General features: G+C 41.8%; 1 protein-coding gene across 1 annotated transcript in view; it reads left to right on the top strand.

Annotated features, from left to right (window-relative positions):
• The window catches only part of LOC139415568 (rho GTPase-activating protein 18-like), a 35,337-nt gene that overhangs the window by 815 nt on the left and 11,740 nt on the right, over positions 1-22,782 (top strand). The window contains exons 2-4 of the mRNA XM_071163677.1: positions 18,367-18,569; positions 20,846-21,069; positions 21,424-21,484. Of these exons, the coding sequence (XP_071019778.1) occupies positions 18,367-18,569; positions 20,846-21,069; positions 21,424-21,484 (488 nt within the window). The remainder of the gene's footprint in view (positions 1-18,366; positions 18,570-20,845; positions 21,070-21,423; positions 21,485-22,782) is intronic.

Here is a 22,782-nt window from a genome sequence, read left to right as displayed (position 1 = left end):
CCACCCACTGGGGAGCCAGGCCCAGCCAATCAGAATTAGTTTACCCCCAGTATAGGGCTTTTTTTACGCAGATGATCCCGTAGGTGAAGAAGCCAGATGTGGAGGTCCTGGGCTGGCGTGGTTACACGTGGTCTGCGGTTGTGAGGCCGGCTGGACATACTGACAAATTCTCTAAAACCATGTTGGAGGCAGCTTATGGTAGATAAATTAACATTACATTCTCTGGCAAAAGCGCTGGTGGACATTCCTGCAGTCAGCATGCCAATTGCAAGCTTCCTCAAAACTTAAGACAACAGTGGCATTGTGTTGTGTGACAAAACGGCACATTTTAGAGTGCCTTTTATTGTCCCCAGCACAAGGTTTACCTGTGTAATGATCATGCTGTTTAATCAGCTTCTTAATATACCACACCTGTCAGGTGGATGGGTTACCTTGGCAAAAGAGAGATGCTCACTAACAGGGATGTAAACACATTTTTGCAGACAATTTGAGATAAGTAAGATTTTGTGCCCATGGAACATTTCTGGGATCTTTTATTTCAGCTCATGAAACATTGGACCAACACTTTACATATTGCATATTGAACATATTTTTGTTCAGTATATATAATTTTTGTTACACAAACATGGTTTGTTCTGCAAATGTTTAAATAACAAGATCAATATCATATACTCGGGAAAGGCGAAGGTTGAGAGCCGTGCATTCTCCGAAACAAAACCCAACCAAGCCACACTGCTTCTTGACACAATGCCCGCTTAACCCAGCTGCACCATGTATCAGAGGAAACACCGTACACCTGGCAACCGTGTCAGTGTGCACTACGCCTAACCCTAACCCTAGTGTGCAATGGGACAAGGACATCTGGCTGGCTGTGGCAGAGCCTGGACTCGAACCCAAGGTCTCTAGTGGCACAGGTACCACTGCCCCACTCGGGGAGCCCCCCTAACCCTAATTCTAACTAGAGGTCGACCGATTATGATTTTTCAACGCCGATACCGATGCCGATTATTGGGGGACCAAAAAAGCCGATACCGATTAATCGGCCGATTTAATAAAAAATCTATTTTTATTTATTTGTAATAATGACAATTACAACAATACTGAATGAACATTTATTTTAACTTAATATAATACATCAATAAACATCTATTTAGCCTCAAATAAATAATGAAACACGTTCAATTTGGTTTAAATAATGCAAAAACAAAGTGTTGGATAAGTAAAAGTGCAATATGTGCCATGTAAAAAAGCTAACGTTTGAGTTCCTTGCTCAGAACATGAGAACATATGAAAGTTGGTGGTTCCTTTTAACATGAGACTTCAATATTCCAAGGTAAGAGGTTTTAGGTTGTAGTTAATATAGTATTTATAGGACTATTTCTCTCTATACCATTTGTATTTCATATAGCTTTGACTATTGGATGTTCTTATAGGCACTATAGTATTGCCAGTGTAACAGTATAGCTCCGTCCCTCTCCTCGCACCTACCTGGGCTCGAACCAGTAACACATCGACAACGGCCACACTCGAAGCAGCGTTACCCATCGCTCCACAAAAGCCACGGCCCTTGCAGAGCAAGGGGAATACCTACTCCAAGTCTCAGAGCGAGTGACGTTTGAAACGCTATTAGCGCACACCCAGCTAACTAGCTAGCCATTTCACATCGGTTACACCAGCCATTAGGCTGATAGGCTTGAAGTCATAAACAGAGCTGTGCTTGCAAAGAGCTGCTGGCAAAACACACGAAAGTGCTGTTTGAATGAATGCTTACGAGCCTGCTGCTGCCTACCATCGCTCAGTCAGACTGCTCTATCAAATCATAGACTTAATTATAACATAATAACACACAGAAATATGAGCCTTTGGTCATTAATATGGTCGAATCTGGAAATTATCATTTCGAAAACAAAACGTTTATTCTTTCAGTGAAATACGGAACCGTTAGGTATTTTATCTAACGGGTGGCATCCCTAAGTCTAAATATTCTTGTTATATTGCACAACCTTCAATGTTATGTCATAATTATGTAAAATTCTGGCAAATTAGTTTGCAATGAGCCAGGCTGCCCAAACTGTTGCATATACCCTGACTCTGCATGCAATGAACGCAAGAGAAATGACACAATTTCACCTGGTTAATATTGCCTGCTAACCTGGATTTATTTTAGCTAAATATGCAGGTTTAAAAATATATACTTCTGTGTATTGATTTTAAGAAAGGCACTGATGTTTATGGTTAGGTACATGTTGGAGCAACGACATTCCTTTTTAGCGAATGCGCACCGCATCGATTATATGCAACGCAGGACACGCTAGATAAACTAGTAATATCATCAACCATGTGTAGTTAACTAGTGATTATGATTGATTGATTGTTTTTTATAAGAGAAATTTAATGCTAGATAGCCACTTACCTTGGCTTCTTACTGCATTCGCGTAACAGGCAGGCTCCTCGTGGAGTGCAATGTAAGGCAGGTGGTTAGAGCGTTGGACAAGTTAACCGTAAGGCTGCAAGATTGAATCCCCTAGCTGACAAGGAAATAATCTGTCATTCTGCCCCTGAACAAGGCAGTTAACCCACCGTTCCTAGGCCGTCATTGAAAATAATAATGTGTTCTTTAACTGACTTGCCTAGCTAAATAAAGGTGTAATAAAAAAAAATACATTAAAAAAATCGGCCAAATCTGTGTCCAAAAATACAGATGTCCGATTGTTATGAAAACTTGAAATCGGCCCTAATTAATCGGCCATTCCGATTAATCGGTCGACTTCTAATATATACACACACACACACACACACACACTACCGTTAAAAAGTCTGGGGTCACTTAGAAATGTCCTTGTTTTCCATGAAAACACACATGAAATGAGTTGCAAAATGAACAGGAAATATAGTCAAGACGTTGACAAGGTTATAAATAATGATTTTTAATTGAAATAGTAGTGTCCTTCAAACTTTGCTTTCGTCAAAGAATCCTCCATTTGCAGCAATGACAGCCTTGCAGACCTTTGGTATTCTAGTTGACAATTTGTTGAGGAAAGATTACATTTCATCCCATGCTTCCTGAAGCACCTCCCACTAGTTGGATTGGCTTGATGGGCACTTCTTGCTCCCACAACAGCTCAATAGGGTTGAGATCTGGTGACTGTGCTGGCCACTCCATTATAGACAGAATACCAGCTGACTGCTTCTTCTCTAAATAGTTATTGCATAGTTTGGAGCTGTGCTTTTGGGTCATTGTGCTGTTGTAGGAGGAAATTGGCTCCAATTAAGCGCCGTCCACAGGGTATGGCATGGCGTTGCAAAATGGAGTGATAAGTGTACAAATCTCCCACTTTACCAGCACCCCCAGAGCATCACATTGCCTCCACCATGCTTGACAGATGGTGTCAAGCACTCATCCGGCATCTTTTCATTTTTTCTGCATCTCCTGAATGTTCTTCTATGTGATCCTCAAACTTACATTTGTCTGTCCATAACACTTTTTTCCAACCTGCCTCTGTCCAATGTCTGTGTTCTTTTGCCCATCTTAATACTTTATTTTTATTGGCCAGTCTGAGATATGGATTTTTCTTTGCAACTCTGCCTAGAAGGCCTGCATCCCGTAGTCACCTCTTCACTGTTGACGTTGAGACTGGTGTTTTGTGGGTACTATTAAATGAAGCTTGCCAGTTGAGGACATGTGAGGCGTCTGTTTCTCAAACTAGACACTCTAATGTACTTGTAATCAAACTCAGAAATGCTGATGCTCCAGATACTCAACTAGCCTAAAGAAGGCCAGTTTTATTGCTTCTTTAATCAGAACAACAGTTGTCAGGTGTGCTAACATAATTGCAAAAGGGTTTTGTCATTGACACAACATTCCAGTTCTGGCATAGGAACGGTCTGGTGTTTTTTTGTGACCTATTTGTTGATAACACATTCATCTCATTTGATACTCTGAGGGTTGACCATAATATTCCCAATACCCACTTTTTTAGAATCCTGCAAACTAGCAACTTTGCCAAAAAAAACATTTTCCTTAATTTCCACTCGAGCCAACTAAGTGTCGTTGAGAGGTGCTTAGATCTTAACCCTTATCTGAAGGGCACAATCTCCAGATTATACGACATAATACAGAACATTAATCCGACTTCCATTGCACATACAAAATCTGCATGGGAGCATGACATACTGTAGGTGGCGAACTACAAGATTATATATGTCAACAAACTATTGAGCTTATCCACACATCGTCATTTTGCATAAGGCATGGGCTTATTCAGTTTATACTTTTGCACCGTGTCCATCACTCAAATGACGGATTGGCAAAAATACACCCAAATGTTGACCCCAAGTGTTTGAGATGCCACTAGAGTCCAGCGACTGTGGGACACATGTTTTGTTTATGCCAATATTTGAGTGGCCTCTGGGACCCCATTTTTGAGGCATTCTCACATATGTGTAATACAACTGTTAGCCCCAACACGGTCACTGCCATTTTTGGGGTACTTCCCCTAGACCAGAATGTCCTCTTTCACTGGAAGTCTGCAAAGGCTTCCTCCTTAATGCTGTGGGTTAAGGAGGTGATGTCATCTCTGCCTCTGGAGAAGGTTAGATACATTGTGCATGGGTCCCGACAAAAGTTTGACTTAACCTGGTCCCCATAAATAAACTCAGCAAAAAAAGAAACATCCCTTTTTCAGGACCCTGTCTTTCAAAGATAATTCGTAAAAATCCAAATAACTTCACAGATCTTCATTGTAAAGGGTTTAAACACTGTTTCCAATGCTTGTTCAATGAAGCATAAACAATTAATGATCTCAATCCCGTTGAGCATGCCTGGGGCGTGTTGGATTGGAGGGTGAGGGCTAGAGCCATTCCCCCCAGAAATGTGCCTTGGTGGAAGAGTGGGGTAACATCTCAGCAAGAACGGGCAAATCTGGTGCAGTCCATGAGAGGGAGATGCACTGCAGTACTTAATGCAGCTGGTGGCCATACCAGAGACTGTTACTTTTGATTTTGACCCCCCCTTTGTTCAGGGACACATTATTCAATTTCTGTTAGTAACATTTCTGTGGAACTTGTTCAGTTTATGTCTCAGTTGTTGAATCTTGTTATGTTCATATAAATGTTCATACAAATATGTACACAAATATTTACACACAGTTTGCTGAAAATAAACGCAGTTGACAGTGAGAGGACATTTCTTTTTATGTGTGCCATTTAGAGGGTGAATGGGCAAGACAAAATATTTAAGGGGTGTATTCTTAATGTTTTGTACACTCAGTGTATGTTCCTCTAACTGATAAGATGCCAAGGCTAAATCTATGTCCTACACAGAATGGGGATAAAGTGAGCAGGAATAAATCTTAATTCAAGATTCTCCTACCAGAAATAAATCCCTAGTTATGAGTGACAGCCTTTCACTAAAACCACATATGCAGATTTAAAACCCAGGCATTTTGACTTGTCTGAGAGCTCAGGAGAGATATCGATGTTATGATGGACTTGGTCATCAAATCAGCCGTCAGAGAGAGCCCCTGTCATGCTGCAGAGATAAAGCTGATCACCTTTACATCCCTCCTCACCCCCTCCTATGCCTGTGAAGATAAATGGCTTACTGTCCAGCATTACTCTTGCTTATATCCGTTTTGGTAATGCTGTCAGAGCAGATACATTTTTATTCTCATTTAAAATTGCGCTTGCCAGTAGCTGGAGAGGGGCCAAATGAGGTTCCACTACACGCACCCATCTTCTGGATCTAATGTCCTGACAACGTGTCAGATTTAGAGTTGGTAAAAACCTACTCCGTGGCGGCTCTCCCCCTCTCTCAATGGTCTGGTGAATTCAGCCAGAAACATATATTTTAGAGAGGTGAAGGGGAAAAGTGTACCCTAACACATTCCTAACATGTCGATGACATTGCTAAAGTAGACAAATACACTGAACAAAAATATAAATGCAACATGAAATAATGTCTTAGATTTTACTGAGTTACAGTTCATATACTGTAAGGAAATCAGTGAATTTAAATGAATTCATTAGGCCCTAATCTATGGATTTCACACGAGTGGGAATACAGATATGCATCTGTTGGTCACAGATACCTTAGATAGGGGCGTGAATAAGAAAACCAGTCAGTATTGTGTACAGATCCTTGCAACACAGGGCCATGCATTATCATGCTGAAACATGAGGCGATGGAGCGGCAATGGGCCTCAGGATCTTGTCACGGTATCTCTGTCCATTCAAATTGCCAGTTATAAAATGCAATTGTGTTTGTTGTCTGTAGCTTATGCCTTCCCATACCATAATCCCACCACCACCTTGGGGCATTCAGTTCACAACGTTGACATCAGCAAACCGCTCGCCTACACGACCACATACATGCTGTCTGCCATCTGTCCGGTACAGTTGAAACCGGGATTCATCTGTGAAGAGCACACTTCTTCAGTGTGCCAGTGGCCATCGAAGGTGAGCATTGGCCCACTGAAGTCAGTTACGACGCCAAACTGCAGTCAGGACAAGACCCTGGTGATGACGAGCATGTATATGAGCTTCCCTGAGACTGTTTCTGACAATTTGTGCAGAAATTATTTAGTTGTGCAAACCCACAGTTTCATCAGCTACCCGGGTGGCTGGTCTCGAACGATCCCGCAGGTGAAGAAGCCGGACGTGGAGGTCCTGGGCTGGCGTGGTTACACAAGGTCTGTGGTTGTGAGGCTGGTTGGACATACTGCCAAATTCTCTAAAATTATGTTGGAGGCGGCTTGTGGTAGAGAAATAAACATTCAATTCTCTGGCACGATGTCATAACAACAGCAGCACACCACTTGTAGTTCCATTTTCTTTAGCTGAGTGGGTATCAGGGCCAATGAAGCACCAGGAACAGGCCATTTGTCCCATTAGTCCCTAACAGCTCTGGTGAAATTTCCTGTTGTCAGCATGACAATTACATGCTACCTCAGAACTTAAGACATCTGTGGCATTATGTTGTGTGATAAAACTGCACGTTTTAGAGTGGCCTTTTATTGTCCTCAGCACAAGGTGCACCTATGTAATTATCATGCTGTTTATTCAGCATCTTGATATGCCACAAATGTAATGGGAATGGATTATCTCTAACAGGGATGTAAACAAATTTGTGCACAACATTTGAGAGAAATAAGCGTTTTTTGCGAATGGAACATTTCTGGGATCTTTTATTTCAGCTCATGAAACTTGGGACAAACACTTTACATGTTGCGTTTATATTTTTGTTCAGTGTAGTTGGTAGGAAAAAACGTTGCCATCATTATCATGTTGTTAAATTTACTTAATACATATGACAATGTTTTTATTAGTAAGCAAAGTTAATCAAAAATAGCTAGCAATGATAACTTTAGCTAGCTAAAAATCTGTTGGTCTCCCCTCAATATTAACTAGCTAGCTAACGTTTTACTGCATCTACAGTCAATCTGGTTACATCACAATGATGACAAAAGGTAGAAATGTATTGTATTTCCAAGCCACTTTAATACACTTTTGATTAAATTTTAATCCGTGCCAATTGAGCAGAATGCGGTAAGAAGGTAAGGAGGTAAGAAACTAGAGTGGTGGTGGGGGTGAAGGCAAACTTTGATGAGAAAGGCCCCTCTCCCCCTTGCGAGGAGTGCAGGGTGAGCTCAGACTTGTTCTTTCTAACTGCCAACCATGGCGATCTTCCTCTTCAGGAGCTGCTGGCTGAGTTCATAAGAGGTGAAGAAATTGTCAGACGTGACATTGTGCCCCCTCAGTCCATCTGTCACATCAAGCACAACCCGCATCCCCTTTTTTTTCTCCGGGCCTCCATTGGTCGGCTTCCCTGTGTAGACTTGCATCTTAGAAGCGTAGCTGAATTGTGTGTTACAGGCCACACATATCTTGATGCCATACTTTGCTGGCTTGCTGGGCATATACTGCCGGAAAGGACAGGGACCTTTTGACAAAAGAGATTACTATCAGTAATTAGTATCAGGGTCACAGAAAACAATCACATTACAGCAATAGATAATAAAATGAACAGTGGAAATCCCTTATATTACAGATATGAAAATAAAAATGTACTTCTGAATGGAATCAGTTGCTCATCCACTGTTACTTCAGGCCCAGGATTGTAGAGGTATGGCAGATGCTCCACCCACTTCTCCTACACCTCTCTTATGGCCACCAGTTTGTCTCTCACACGTCTTGCAGGTCTTGACTCACGGTGATCAAATTGTAGCATTCTTGAGAAAGTGTGAAAGACTTTCAGTGGCATCGAAAATGCCCTTCCACTCTTTGCATCCCAGAGACTACATGTAGCCTCGCCTCGGGACCTATACTCACCCGCTAAGATTAACAGCCCTATGTAGGGGTCATCCGTATGAAATGTCGTGCTGCCATCCTGCCCTGGTTATCATACGGTGACAAGGACCATGTTATTTTGCTGTTCTTTGACAAAAATGTCTCTTTCAGCTTGGGGGATTTCTTCTTCATCTGAAGATGATGCATTGTTCTCTGGGTTGTATTCTTCCCCATCTTCTTCTTCAGATACCTCCTCTACTAAATCATTGTTCTCTTGTTCCTCCTAGACATCTGAAAAAATCAGATCTACTACCTGTTGGGCACTGAAACATGCACTCATGGCTTCACCAAAGAGAGAAATGGGGGGACTGTTATCTGCAGCACCTTTTATAGCCTCTGCATTCCCAATTAGTAAACAATGCTTTCAAGAAATGTTTATTATATGAAATGTAGTTAATTTTGTCTGTGAACTTGAGCCATGTGTGGGGTCATGGAGGGGAGATACTGAACATGCACAAGAAAGTTTTAGTGTTGTTCAATCAGTAGCACACAATCTCTGTGCGTGTGTGTGCGTGTGCGTGTGCGTGTGTGTGTGTGTGTGTGTCTTTGTAGTGTGTAAATTATTTTATAACTGCCGGGTCAAAAATTACCCTAAGACAATCTTTGTACCCTGGTGGTGTACAGCTTTCATGGAAATAGGAACAAGGGCGATGTTTCACTTTTTCAAATTTTGGGGTCACTCTAGGAAAAGTAATCAAATTTCAAGGTGAAAACATGTAATTTAGGGGGTTTTCTCTGCTGTTAAACTTAGTGGCGGGTCATTTTTTACCCTTAAGACAACACAAGGGTTAAATCAGCATGTATTGATCTGAACTGATTTCAGAGCCCACTCATTTGAATGTAAAAGTCCTGCTAAATCAACTCTGATTTATCTCATACTTACAAATAACCCTCATAAATAGTCAACTAGTAGTGTTTTGATATGGACCTCGGTGATCACTGTCCCAAAGTCTATGTCAGAAACACAAGATGTCTAAAACTAAACCACGCCTTGTTATTAAAAGAAACATTAAACACTTCCATGAGCAAGGGTTCTTACATGACCTTTACCATTCAGGTTTCTTGGTGTTAATGACAGTCCGGACGTGGAACTTGCCCTTTAACAATTCTCTAGTATGTTTATCTCTGTGTTTCTATGAAGAGATTAAGAATTAAAGATAGGGCCAACCCTTGGTCAACGCCTGAACTTGCCGAGTTAATTCAGCTAAGGAAGAAAGCTTGGTCTGAAACAAGACACACTGGTAGCTCTGCTAACTGGCTCACCTTCAGACAACTTTAGCTTCCATAAAATTTACTAAATCAATCTATTTCATTCATTCTATTCCTGACCCTTGTGACTATTCAGCTATGTTTTGGAAGGCTAATAAATTGCTAAAAAGAAGCAGCCACACCTCTCTGCCCAATGAGGTTCTATTTAACTCCAATACTATAACAGACAAAACTGAAATAACTGACGCGTTTAACCAACATATTATTGCAGCGGGCCATTTATTTGAAAGGGGAAATAGCAGCAATAAGGACAACTCTGAAAAGACTGTTCATGATACAAGCTCATCTCTGATACACCCCTGTTTAATCACAGACTTGCCTGCTACTGTAAATGGTAACCCACTGTTCTCTTTTCTTCAAGTCACAACTAGGGAAGTTCTGGATGCTCTCTTAATTATTGATGTAAAGAAATCGTCTTGGGCAGACATGCTTGACCTGTGTCTTCTACGGCTTCCTGCACCTCTGATTGTGGAGCCTTTGACACATTTTGTATCTATCCATTCTCTTGGGTATTATTCCTAAGGTGTGGAAGGTGGCCCTTGTTCTCCCGCTCCACAAAGGTGGTGAGCCCTGCGATCTTCATAATTATCGCCCAATTTCAAAACGTTCATGTCTAGCGGAAATATTAGAACTCTTGATACGTTCTCAACTGCGGTCCTTTTTTAGATGGAAAATGTATTCTGAATGCTCACCAGTCAGGCTTTAGGCCAGGACACCAATGTCATAGCTATTAATAAATTACATAGTTAACACACTACACAGGAAACAGCACTGCTCTGCCCTCTGATTCAGAGGGGTTGGGTTAAATGTGGAAGACACATTTCAGTTGAATACATTCAGATGGACAACTGACTTGGTATCCCCCTTTACCTTTATATTGATATGTGGAAAACATTCAATATAGTTGATCATGCACTGTTGCTATGGAGACTATCCAACATTTTTCAAGACCAAGCGGCCTGCGGCTGGTTAAAGAAATTACCTGCATGACAGAAGTCACCGTACAGTATATCTGCTGATGGCGTTCTCTTAAAGGTCCCAAACAGTCATTCTGATTACCATGTAAAATAGCCTTTTGAGTGACTAAAATATCTCCCATAATATTTTATGGGGATAGAAATGCATTTTTTTTAATGGCTAACTACCAGGAAGTTTGGAAAAATGGACATTCATCAGCTTGACTTGACTGACAACTCTTTGAAACGCCTATGTCAAGTAACTTGGATGCAGTGTTGCAGCAAAATAATATCAAGTAAATTTGGTAATGCACAAATCAAATCATCAAATTTTATTGGTCACATACACGTGGTTAGCAGATGTTAATGCGAGTGTAGCGAAATGCTTGTGCTTCTAGTTCTGACCATGCAATAATATCTAACAAGTAATCTAACAATTTCACAACAACTACCTTAAAGGAATGAATAAGAATATGTACATATAAATATATGAATGAGCGATGGCCGAACGGCATAGGCAAGATGGTATAGAGTACAGTATATACATATGAGATGAGTAATGAAGGGTATGTAAACATTATATAAAGTGGCATTGTTTAAAGTAACTAGTGATACATTTATTACATCCAATTTGTAATTATTAAAGTGGCTAGAGATTTGAGTCAGTATGTTGGAAGCAGCCACTCAATGTTAATGATGGCTGTTCAACAGTCTGATGGCCTTGAGATAGAAGCTGTTTTTCAGTCTCTCGGTCCCAGATGCACCTGTAATGATCTTTCCTTCTGGATGATAGCGGGGGGAACAGGCAGTGGCTCGGGTGGTTGTTGTCCTTGATGATCTTTTTGGCCTTCCTGTGACATCGGGTTGTGTTGGAGCTTTGCGTTATGGGGATGTGTGAAACTTGTGAAACTTACTCCTCAGTCTGCACTGTCCCCATTTGCGCAGCTGAATGTTAACTTTTCAGTGGCGCCGACTGGTGAGACCGATGCTTCAGGAGAGCGGTCAAATGTGCTACCAAGGGAGAGGTCCTGGGTTTCGAGCCTTGTGGGAGCTGAATCAGGAGGAAGTGGTCGTCGCTAAGCAAGCAGTGTGATGTCCTTTACATATATATTTTTTCTTACTGTATACATGTTCTGTGGATGATGCATGAATCAATAATTGATCAAGTCCTTTGGAATTATTTACATAATGTGGTTGGTCAGGTTATTATACCAAATCAAAGCCAGTATTATGTTAGCTGATAACTCCAATTGGAGTTTCTAACGTTCAAAACAGCAGGGTTAGTGGGTTCAAGTCAAGTGCCAATGAACAGCCTGTGTTATGATTATTTCCTTCCAATCAGGTGAGCATCTGAGTTTAATATGAATGAGATATAATATTAACTCAGGGACCACCTGTCTTAAAATACCTCCAGCAATGTAAACATGAGTCAGTGCACAGAATCAACATGGGTTGTCATCATAGTGTTATTGCCGCTGTTTGTGGTTTTATCGTTTTTACATTGACACAGCAGCACTTTCTTTACCTTTCCTTTTGTTCCCTGAGGTTGGAGATTAGTAAAGATTATTCTTACTTGTGTCTCTTTTTACATCTTTTAAAGGGGAAATCTGCAGTTCAACAATAAACAAAGCAGCCGCCCCACCACCTTTTTGGGTACACTGCTTGGGGATGGGTCTGGAGGAATGTAACTTCTCTAAGATTCATAGACGGGGCTATGGATGCAAGGACTGACCATACATGAAATCAAAATGATAGTTGTATCTAGTGTTGCACATTTTGGGTTATATTCAGAGGTGGAAACTTTCCGTGGGAATTAACGGGAACATATGGGAATTAACGGAAATATATGCAAATTAATATTAATACCATTTAAATGTAGATGTTTGTTGCATTGGATATATTTACCATATCATATGGAGACAGAAACATAAACCATTTACCTTATCATAAGTAGACATAATTGCAAATGATTAAATCCTTACAATATAAATAACTACAATCATTTTAGTTACGAATTGAACTTTAACGCTTCACGTGGGATTATTTCACTGAACAACAAAAGAAAGGGAATATTGAATGATCCCCAATGATCCATCACATCTCCCAATCTGTAAAATGATAGTCTAGAAACTAAAGCTTTGGTTGTCTTCCTCAGGCTTCCATGTCTTCTCCCTAGACCTCCTCAATGTCCACCTCTTGAACATCAGACTCTGAGGCCTCATCTTCACTTCACGTCACTTTTCAACCTTGTTGAGAATGGCTCATTGTCAGACCCAAATGACCCTTGTATTGGTCAGCCTGTTGTGTGCTTTGGTGTGTGTGTTCCCAAACAAAGACCAGTTGCGCTCTGAGGCGGCTGATGTTGGTAGGATTTGGAGGATGATGGAGGCAACAGGGGAAAGAGACTCAGATCCACAAAGTCCCTTCCATCAGGTGGCTGATGAGATATGTTGGCACGACTGCCATATTGCATCTCCATCCCAAAGCCCTTGCTTGGAAGTGTACATCATCAGACTGCCAAGAACCTTGCCTTCATCCTGGCCAATGTGGCGAGACACGATAATGATGACACCATAGGCCTTGTTGATCTCTGCACCAGACAGGATGCTCTTGCCAGCATACTTGGGTTCCAACATGTACGCTGCGGTGTGTATGGGCTTCAGGCAGAAGTCTTCATGCTTTTTGATGTAATTCAGAACTGCAGTTTTCTCTGTTTGGAGCAACAGTGAAGTGGGCAGGGCAGTACAGATGTATTCTCTTACATCTGCAAGCAGAGTCTAAACATCAGACAGGATGTCATTGTCTCCCTCAATCCGTGCAATGGATACTGCTATAGGTTTAAGGAGTTTCAGGCTGCTTACCACTCTCTCCCAAAATACATCATCCAGGAGGATCCTCTTGGAGACTTCTTCTCCTCCAGGAGGCTGTCAAACATGATGACAACACCACCACAACGGGTGTTGCTAGGCAGCTTCAATGTGGTGCTCTTATTCTTCTCACTTTGCTTGGTGAGGTAGATTGCTGCTAAAACGTGATGACCCTTCACATACCTAACCGTCTGCTTGGCTCTCTTGTAGAGTATCCATTGTGTTCAGTGCCATGATGTACTTGAGGAACAGATTCAATGCATGAGCAGCACAGCCAATGGGTGTGATGTGAGGGAGGGACACCTCCACTTTAGATCAATACCTTTCTGTGTTCCAAGGTCATTGATGACTGCCTTCAGCTCATCTGCAGTGTAGATGTTGTCCCTTGTGTCTGTGCTCTTGTAGAATACTGAGATGATGTCGTTAATTATTCCTTGCCCACGAACATTCGACCACCCATCAGAGATGATTGCAAAACTTTCTGCTTTCTCTATGATTTGCTTGACATTCACTTCAACTCTGTTGAACTCTGCATCCAGCAAATGAGTAGATAAAGCATGTCTAGTTGGAGGGGTGTATGCTGGGCGAGGGAACATTCAGAAATCTCTTCCAATACACATTGCCTCTGAGCATCAGAGGTGAACCAGTTGCATACACAGCAAGACATTAATCAGCATTTCTCTGACTACGTTCCTCCATTGAGTCAAAAAAACTTCTGATTCCAGGAGGACCGTGAGCTGTTGCTATCGATAAGGTGCCTTATTCATAATTTTCACCTCAAATAAAAGTAGAGGGACTTTTGTCAGAGGTTGCTTGTTGTGAGCGCTGAGGGAACTTTATGCACTTGGCCAGATGATTCTGCATCTTTGTTGCATTCTTCACATGTGATTTTGCACAGTATTTGCAAATGTACACAGCTTTTCCTTCTACATTAGCTGCAGTGAAATGTCTCCACACATCAGATAGTGCAAAAATTACCAGAAAGCATGTAGTCCTTGGCTCACACAGTATAGTAGTGTGGGCTCAATAGCATCTCATTAGTGTGCAACATCTTGAGAATCAGCTGTACATGGGATGGAAGAATACACTGTGCATGCAGAGGGTTACAATTCCATTGAATTGGGGATAGTTTAACCAAAATATGCCACAAGACCTACAATTACCTTGTGTGTATCCCACAAAAAAAAGGTTCACTGTTATAAGCTAACTTTTTTGATGAATTTAAGCAAAATTCCCCAAATTCCCGGGCTTAACTTCCCATGGACAAATTCCGGAAATTTATGCGGAAAGTATCCGACCCTTTGAAACCCTAGTTTTAACCATGTTTTGAAGGTGTACAGTGTTTGTTTACAATTTACAAACAATGGAGTAAAACAACATATTTTATATTTGAGGAATACAAAGAAATACAATCAAGCAATTATTTTTACACAAAAGAACATACAGTATCTCAAAACACAACCTCCCAGAACCCATCACTGGGGGCTTTCCCATGCAGTCTGTCCAGTACAGCTTTGCCTCAATTCCTTGGAACTGTTTCCATGGTGCATCCATTCACTAGGTACTACAGTATTTGCCCCCACATGTTATCAGTAGTAAACCCAGCCAATTCTCCAGTCTTCTGGAAATGAGATGTCCTCTGAGAGTGTACACTACAGAAGAGTAGAGGGCCAGACAGATAGAACCCCAGCAGTAACATTCCATGTCTCTGTTGGGGTTGTCGCAGTAACCAACAGGCATAGGCCCTTGTATTAACAGTAGTGAATGTTTGAAATGTGTATTATGAGTTAAGTGAAACTTGATTGCTAGTGCATGTGATTGATAGTACTGTAATTCCCTGTTTCCATGCTAAAGCATGCATTTTCTGTCACTACGTAGAAATACTTTTTTACCACACATTCTCAGATTTAGTAAGCCTCGGAGGGGACAGTATACCTGTGTGCCCCTGATCTGACCTGTACTGTCAGATCTTCTGTATGACTGTATTGCTATGGCTCCTCGGATTTGTGTCTGAATGCAAAACGACAAGGCAAAACACTAGAGAAAGACTAAATTGTTTCCCCTTTTGTCCTTGTGCACTGGCAGTTTGTCAATCTTGGAGCCAGCAAAATAGCTGACCTTTCAATGGAATGGGGCTGGCTGTGGGATAACATTGGTGCTGTTTGCATTGTTGGTATACTTGGTTTCCTTCCTGGTCATCTTGAGTGGCTGTGTTCAAACCTTGCATCATTTCTCTTAACGGGAGAGATATTTCTGACTTGGGATGGATTACCTACTAACAGTGACACACTTTCCTCTTTCTCGCTGCATTTTCTGGTGGTTGTTGGGTTTATTAAAATGCCCCTCTAAACCAAATATGTGTGCTGTGTTTTGGGTTGTTCCCCATAAAAGGTAATTACACGGCTGAACATTTGAATAAAAAACATTACAGCACTTATTCTTTTAAAATTGAAACATGGTGGACATATCAAAGAAAACTAGAAAGAAAATAGACAGAGCAATTGCTTTGTGAGAGCATTTCCCCAACACTCTCTGAATTTCAGATTTGTGCAGGTACTGTATGTTATTTATCCAGGGCCAGAAATGTCAGGTATTACTGAAATCCTGTCCTGTGGCTAGGAGGGAGCTGATACTCATTTGACCACCTCCACAGACCTTTAGGTGAGACCTAACAGCCTTTAAGGCCTGCAGCTCATTTGTCTTCCGTCCTGTTTATGACAATTCACTGCAAGAAAGACTGTATACCTCACAGCCGTGAAGAACACTAAACTGGAATTATCTTGGCTAATTTGAATTGAGGTCATCACATATTTCTCCTTGCATGCTGACACCTTGGTAGTGTAAAACAAACCTTACTGCTGACTGCTGCATTTAAGCCAAGGTGTAGCCTGGCATGACCCAGATTGACTGTGTTTAGTATCGAGTGTATAAAGCAGTAGCAGTCATTAAGGAATGTAAAACTGCTGAGGTTTGATAAAACGCCACTCTAGGCGTCCCTTTAAGTGCAACCACCAGAGATTATAGGGGGAGGGGAGGTTAGCCGCTCTCTGATGCCCATCAGGAGTCCTCTTCAGTGTTTCCCCTAGGATTTTTTCAGCAGAGGAGGCAAAGTACTCCATTTTGTTGCTTCCAGCCTATAGACAGAGAGCTGAGCTCCCGCGCTCAGGTCTGTTCAACGCTGGTCTGACCAATCTGATTCCACGCTTCAAGACTGCTTCGATCACGTGGATTGGGATATGTTCCGCATTGCGTCCAACAACAACATTGACGAATACGTTGATTCGGTGAGCGAGTTTATTAAAAAGTGCATCGCCGATGTCGTACCCACAGCGTCTATTAAAACATTCCCAAACCAGAAACCGTGGATTGATGGCAGCATTCGCGCGAAACTGAAAGCGCGAACAACTGATTTTAACCAGGGCAAGGTGACCTGGAACATGACCGAATACAAACAGTGTAGATATTCCCTCCGCAAGGCAATCAAACAAGCTAAGCGTCAGTATAGAGACAAAGTAGAGTTGCAATTCAACGGCTCAGACACGAGGTATGTGGCAGGGTCTACAGTCAATCACGGATTACAAAAAGAAAACCAGCTCCGTCGCAGACCAGGATGTCTTGCTCCCAGACAGACTAAATAACTTCTTTGCTCGCTTTGAGGACAATACAGTGCCACTGACACGGCCCGCTACCAAAACTTTTGGACACTCCTTCACTGCAGCCGACGTGAGTAAAACATTTAAACGTGTTAACCCTCGCAAGGCTACAGGCCCAGACGGCATCCCCAGCCGCGTCCTCAGAGCATGCGCAGACCAGCTGGCTGGTGTGTTTACGGACATATTCAATCAAACCTTATCCCAGTCTGCTGTTCCCACATGCTTCAAGTGGGCCACCATTGTTCCTGTTCCCAAGAAAGCTAAGGTAAGGTAACTAAGTTAAACGACTTCCGCCCCGTAGCACTAACTTCCGTCATCATGAAGTGCTTTGAGAGACTAGTCAAGGACCATATCACCTCCACCCTACCTGACACCCTAGACCCACTCCAATTTGCTTACCGCCCCAATAGGTCCACAGATGACGCAATCGCAACCACACTGCACACTGCCCTAACCCATCTGGACAAGAGGAATACCTATGTGAGAATGCTGTTCATCGACTACAGCTCAGCATTTAACACCATAGTACCCTCCAAACTCGTCATCAAGCTCGAGACCCTGGGTCTCGACCCTGCCCTGTGCAACTGGGTACTGGACTTCCTGACGGGCCGCCCCCAGGTGGATGGAATCCGCATTAGTGCAAATTAGCGCCACTGTCTGCCCCACGGTCGTTGTTATTTAAAAAATATATAGATATATATGAAATAAAACTACATGCAGTTCAAATCAAATCAAAGTTTATTTGTCACGTGCGCCGAATACAACAGTGAAATGCTTATTGCATGTGCAATTTAAAAAAATACTGTGTTCGTTGTTTGCTGTAACTTAGTTGTTTTAATATCTCAAACGGATGTGGCTGTTTCACCAGTATGGATTACAGCTTTAAACTACTAACTTGGCATTTTGTAATAGGTTATTATAGGGGCTGGTCCTGGGCCAGCTAACAAGCAGCTAACAAGCAGCTAACAGCAGCTAACAGCAGGTAACAGCAGGGGTGCACAGAACTCCTTGTTTTAGTGTGACTCGTCAGAGGAAAACAGTTCTGCATTGAATGACTGAAATTAGTTAACCCTTCACGTTCATGCTAAACTAACTTCTATGCGGAAAATACAACCATATGTGACAACACAGCATTCACAGAGTTGCAATTAAAAAATATTTACCGAGTTCAGCACATTGTTGTATGGTATGGCTTGTAGTATTTATAACTCACTTAAACCCTAATAAAATTCACACTGAACTAGTCCTCGTACTTTGTCCCTCTTTCTTCCTCAGTCGCAGGACAGATCTCTACAGTGTCCAGAGCCGGCCCAAAAATGCCTCAGGAAAGCCCCCATACCACTGCTATAACTCCCGGGACAAGCTGGACGAGCTGTTAATGGATGAATACTGGACAGAGGTGGAGAACATCACCCTTAGCGGCGAGGGAAAGGGGGATGCAGAGCCACAGGAGGTGGTGGAGCTGAAGTTGCCTGATGGTATGGAGCTCTACACTATAGCAGGAGTGTCAATTGAAGTAGAGATGAGATGGGGTTGTTATAGTGGAAGGACTATATGCCCTGCTGCTTCAAAGTAACATTTTAGACCAACCTGCTGAAACAAGATTGAATGAGAGTGATGAGCTGAGCAAGGGGGGCTTTAGCGGAGAAATAATAATAAATACATATTTTTTCATTATGCCCAGCTTACGAGGCCACTTGATGCAATTGCCTCTTCTGCCTAACGGTAAGTCTGCCAGTGAGTATGTACTATGTACATTAGAAATATAATGAATTCATTCTATTTCTATGGTACAGTATATGACTGTGATTTACCTAGATCACTGTCTGAAAGGATTCTTTTAGTAGAGCACATGCAGTACATACTGGTCCGTTCCAATGACATAATGATAACTAATTTCTTTCATCCACAAAATACAATAGCCTGGCTTCATCCTGCAGGGTCAGGAAATGCCTATAAAAAGCCCTGCAGAAGTTTGTTTATAAAGTCGAAATGCATTGTTTTGTCTTAAGCACTAAACGTAGGAACTTCCTTCTGTTATTTCTTATATCAAGAGTGTTGGTGTAAGACCGGTTAAGGCAGCGGTTCCCAAACTAAGGGTCACCTGATATGTAAATTGGGTCGCGAGAGAATTCCCAAAATTCTGAAAAACAACAACCCCCCCAAAATTATTATAATATAGTCTATCTCAAAATCATTGGAATGTGGTTAACCTTAAAAATCTAAATTAAAATTATTAAATTCAACCAGAGAGCGCTCTTAGATCATAGGAAAATGCTGCACTTGACCGTTGCACTTGAACTATTCCCACGGTGAATGGCTAGGCCTGTTACACTATGAAACCACACACTATTGCAGAGACTTTGATATTACTGTCCGCAATTGATATGGTGAAAACAATGTGTGGGGTGACAGAGGCACACAAACACATCAATACCTTTGTCAGATTACATTGTTAAACAAATAATTTATGCTATTGCTAGCAATCAAGAGGAAACTCTGACTGAACGACTCAAAATCCCCAGTTTATGATCTCCAAATGGACGTTAGCTGTGAGGGCCGAGATGCCCATGGATTTAATTTTGTTCGCAATTAATGTTGGGGGATTTTTTGCATTGAGAGAGGAACTGTCATTCACAATGGATGTAATGAAAATGAAATGTCTCCTTGCCTGTGTAACAGACATACAGTATTTGGGAACGAACTGAACGCAAGCATGCAGGGGAAATACAAAAACGTTCTACAGATGATCAGTGGATTCAGAGGAAAGAATTCTTATTGGAGAGAGTGTTTTTCGAAAGCGAACCATGCAACCTTCCCTCAGCTGTGCATGTTTCTAACAGAAAACAGCATCAGTAAGTGTCCCACACTAGTCAACACTGCTCACCTCCAACGCTTGGAAGAGCACTTTGGGACTTACTTCCCAATCCGTTTGAATGGCTCAGTTGACATGCCGTTAAGTGAAGTCGAACAGCTGATCGAGCTGTCATGTGACCGAATGCTGCAGACAACACATTCACGTGTCACTACGGAATAATTTTGGTTCCTGACTCAAAGGGAATATCCTGCTGTCTCCCGTTTAGGATTAAAACTCATGGTACCCTTCGCCAGCTCATATCTGTGTGAAGCTGGTTTCAGTGCTCTCGTCTGCGTTAAAACCAAATGTCGATCCGGGTTGAATGTGAACGCAGAGATGACGTGATTACTGTCGACCGCGCCCCCTGACTTTGAGAAGCTCCAACAAAACAGTCATCAAGCACAACTATTTCATTAGTGGTGGTGAGATAAGACACATTACGTCAGACAAATTAGCCCCACATTAAAAGTATGTGATGGTGAGTTGAAGACAATCAGAAATACTGTTAGAATGTTTTTTCAATTGATTGTCATAGCCCCCCCCCCCCCCCACACAAATTAACAAATTATCAAATTATCATTGGCTGTTAATTACACATGGTCCACATGGGTTGCGAGAATTTTTTGATCAAAATGGGGTCGTGGGACAAAAAAGTTTGGGAGTAAGGGGTTAGGAGTGAGACATCCTTCCCTGTTTCTATTCCCACTCCTCGGTACATAGAAATTGCATAATATAATGGTAATTATACAGAAACAAACTAATTCATAGATTATATCTTTATTATTCAGTCTTTAGACCTAGACTTACAGTTTTTAGACCTAGACCTACAGCTCTTTTGGTGTATCATCAACTGATATGACTCAACCTAACTGAACTTGTGCATCTGTCTGTCTGTAGAGGGGGAACAGGAGAAGGCATGGCTGACTGAGGCAGGGCTGGCCACTCTGTTTGACGAGTCGGCGTCGGACCCCGAGGACATGATGGGGCTGTTGTTCACACTGACGCGCACACAGGCTGCCGCCGTGGAGAAACGTTTTGAAACCATCAGGAAGAGGAACAAGCAGCACCACATACCTGACGTCAGAGACATTTTCAAACTCCCAGGCACACTGGAGTCAAAGGTCAGCCTACCACAAGTCCTGTTAACACGCACAAACCTGGTTTTAGAACTCAGTCATGCCTGAGATGCTTCACTGCAGAAAGAACCCATTGACTTGTGTACCACAGTCAGTTAACATCATTACTAATCACATGGAGATTGTCGGTTAATGGACACCAGAATGTGAGGTAATAGGTAACTGGATATCTTGTCCTAATGAGAGTCTTGTCTTTAGTCTGTTCACAATTGGTAATAGAAACATATCGACTTTCTACAATATCAGCAGTTACATAAACTTGTTTGATTCATTAATTGTGCAAAATAAGCTATATTGAATTCTGATGAGAGCCTGTTTTTGTTCTGTATTATGTTGCAGGAGGATGAAGCAAAGTCAACAGAGAGAAGTGAAAACAGAAAAATTAATATTACGACAGATGGTATGTACCACAAGTTCTAGTAGGCGCAAGGGTCAATTTCATCATGTAAAAACTGGCAACATTTGAGGTGTGTCCTTAAAATCAAGCGCAAAAGTGAACATTTCATGCAGCACTAAAGGGAAGTTTTAAGAGCCCCAAAAAGCAGGTCTTAACGGTAATGCAGTTGATAATGGCATTGATTTTGAGAGAGGCAGCGCAGCCTGTCCTGCCGTGACTCTCAGTGCCCATTGAAAGAGAGGTGTGCCTTTTATGCTGGTGAATCTCGTATTTTTCGAAACATAAAAAAACGATTGGTTTCCCCCCCATTTCGTTTATGAGGCAATAATGCCCTTTATCTAATTCCCCAGAGTCAGATGAACTCGTGGATACCATTTAGAGGTAGTTTCACTAGCCAATGCTAACTAGAATTTGCACAGTGATTGGAAGTCTATGGGTATCTGCTAGCATGCTAGTAGATACTCATAGACGTCCAGTCATCCACAAGTTCACCTGACCCTGGGGGGTAGATAAAGGGACTCATTGCCAAAATCCCAAAATATCCCTTTAATCAAGGCTGGTTTCACATAGGTGCATCTTTTTAATATGTTGTATTGTTACATACACCAGATAGGTGCTGTGAAATGTGTTGTTTTACGGGGTCAGTCATAGTTGTTCGCAGCAAATGAAGGTTAAATGCCTTGCTCAAGGACACATAGACAGATTTTTGTCCTTGTCGGCTACGGGTATTCGAACCAGAGACCTTTCGGTTACTGACCCAACGGTCTAACTAGGCTACCTGCCACTCCATTAGCTAAGTTTTGAGTAAAGGGGTCTTAGATGGTCTACTGAGAGTGCCTTGAAATATTTTGGAGGTTTTTGCCCTCGTGCTTTTTCATGATTCACAATTCACATACCTGAATACTTCACTTTGCTTGTTCAAGTAGGCTATCCTTCCCCATTTTCAAAGAGTACCCCTCATCCGATTACCAAAGACGTGATCCTCCAAGCTATTCAGTCCTATAATGCCATAACAACGGCAGATTATTTTGATAATGTGCCTCGCACATAAGCAACAATACAATTGACAGGAGCGTAGTATTTTGTAAAGACGTACAAATGTAATGCGTAAAGACATTTAGGCCTACGTGTTGCCACAGTGCCATGGAACAAGTGATGTGATTTATGATATCATGCTTCTTGACCCCATCCTATTTAGAAATGTTGTTGTTTTTAAAAACAGATGGCTTGTTTTTCATTTGATTAAAAACCAGTTATAGCCTCCCCTCAATGAAGGCTGTTTTTTTGTCCTGCCAAATGCA

This window comes from Oncorhynchus clarkii, chromosome 8 (genome assembly GCF_045791955.1).
Source record: "Oncorhynchus clarkii lewisi isolate Uvic-CL-2024 chromosome 8, UVic_Ocla_1.0, whole genome shotgun sequence".
NCBI lineage: Eukaryota > Metazoa > Chordata > Actinopteri > Salmoniformes > Salmonidae > Oncorhynchus > Oncorhynchus clarkii.
Note: the sequence above shows the minus strand (reverse complement) of the source record. Positions and strands in the feature narration are given on the sequence as shown.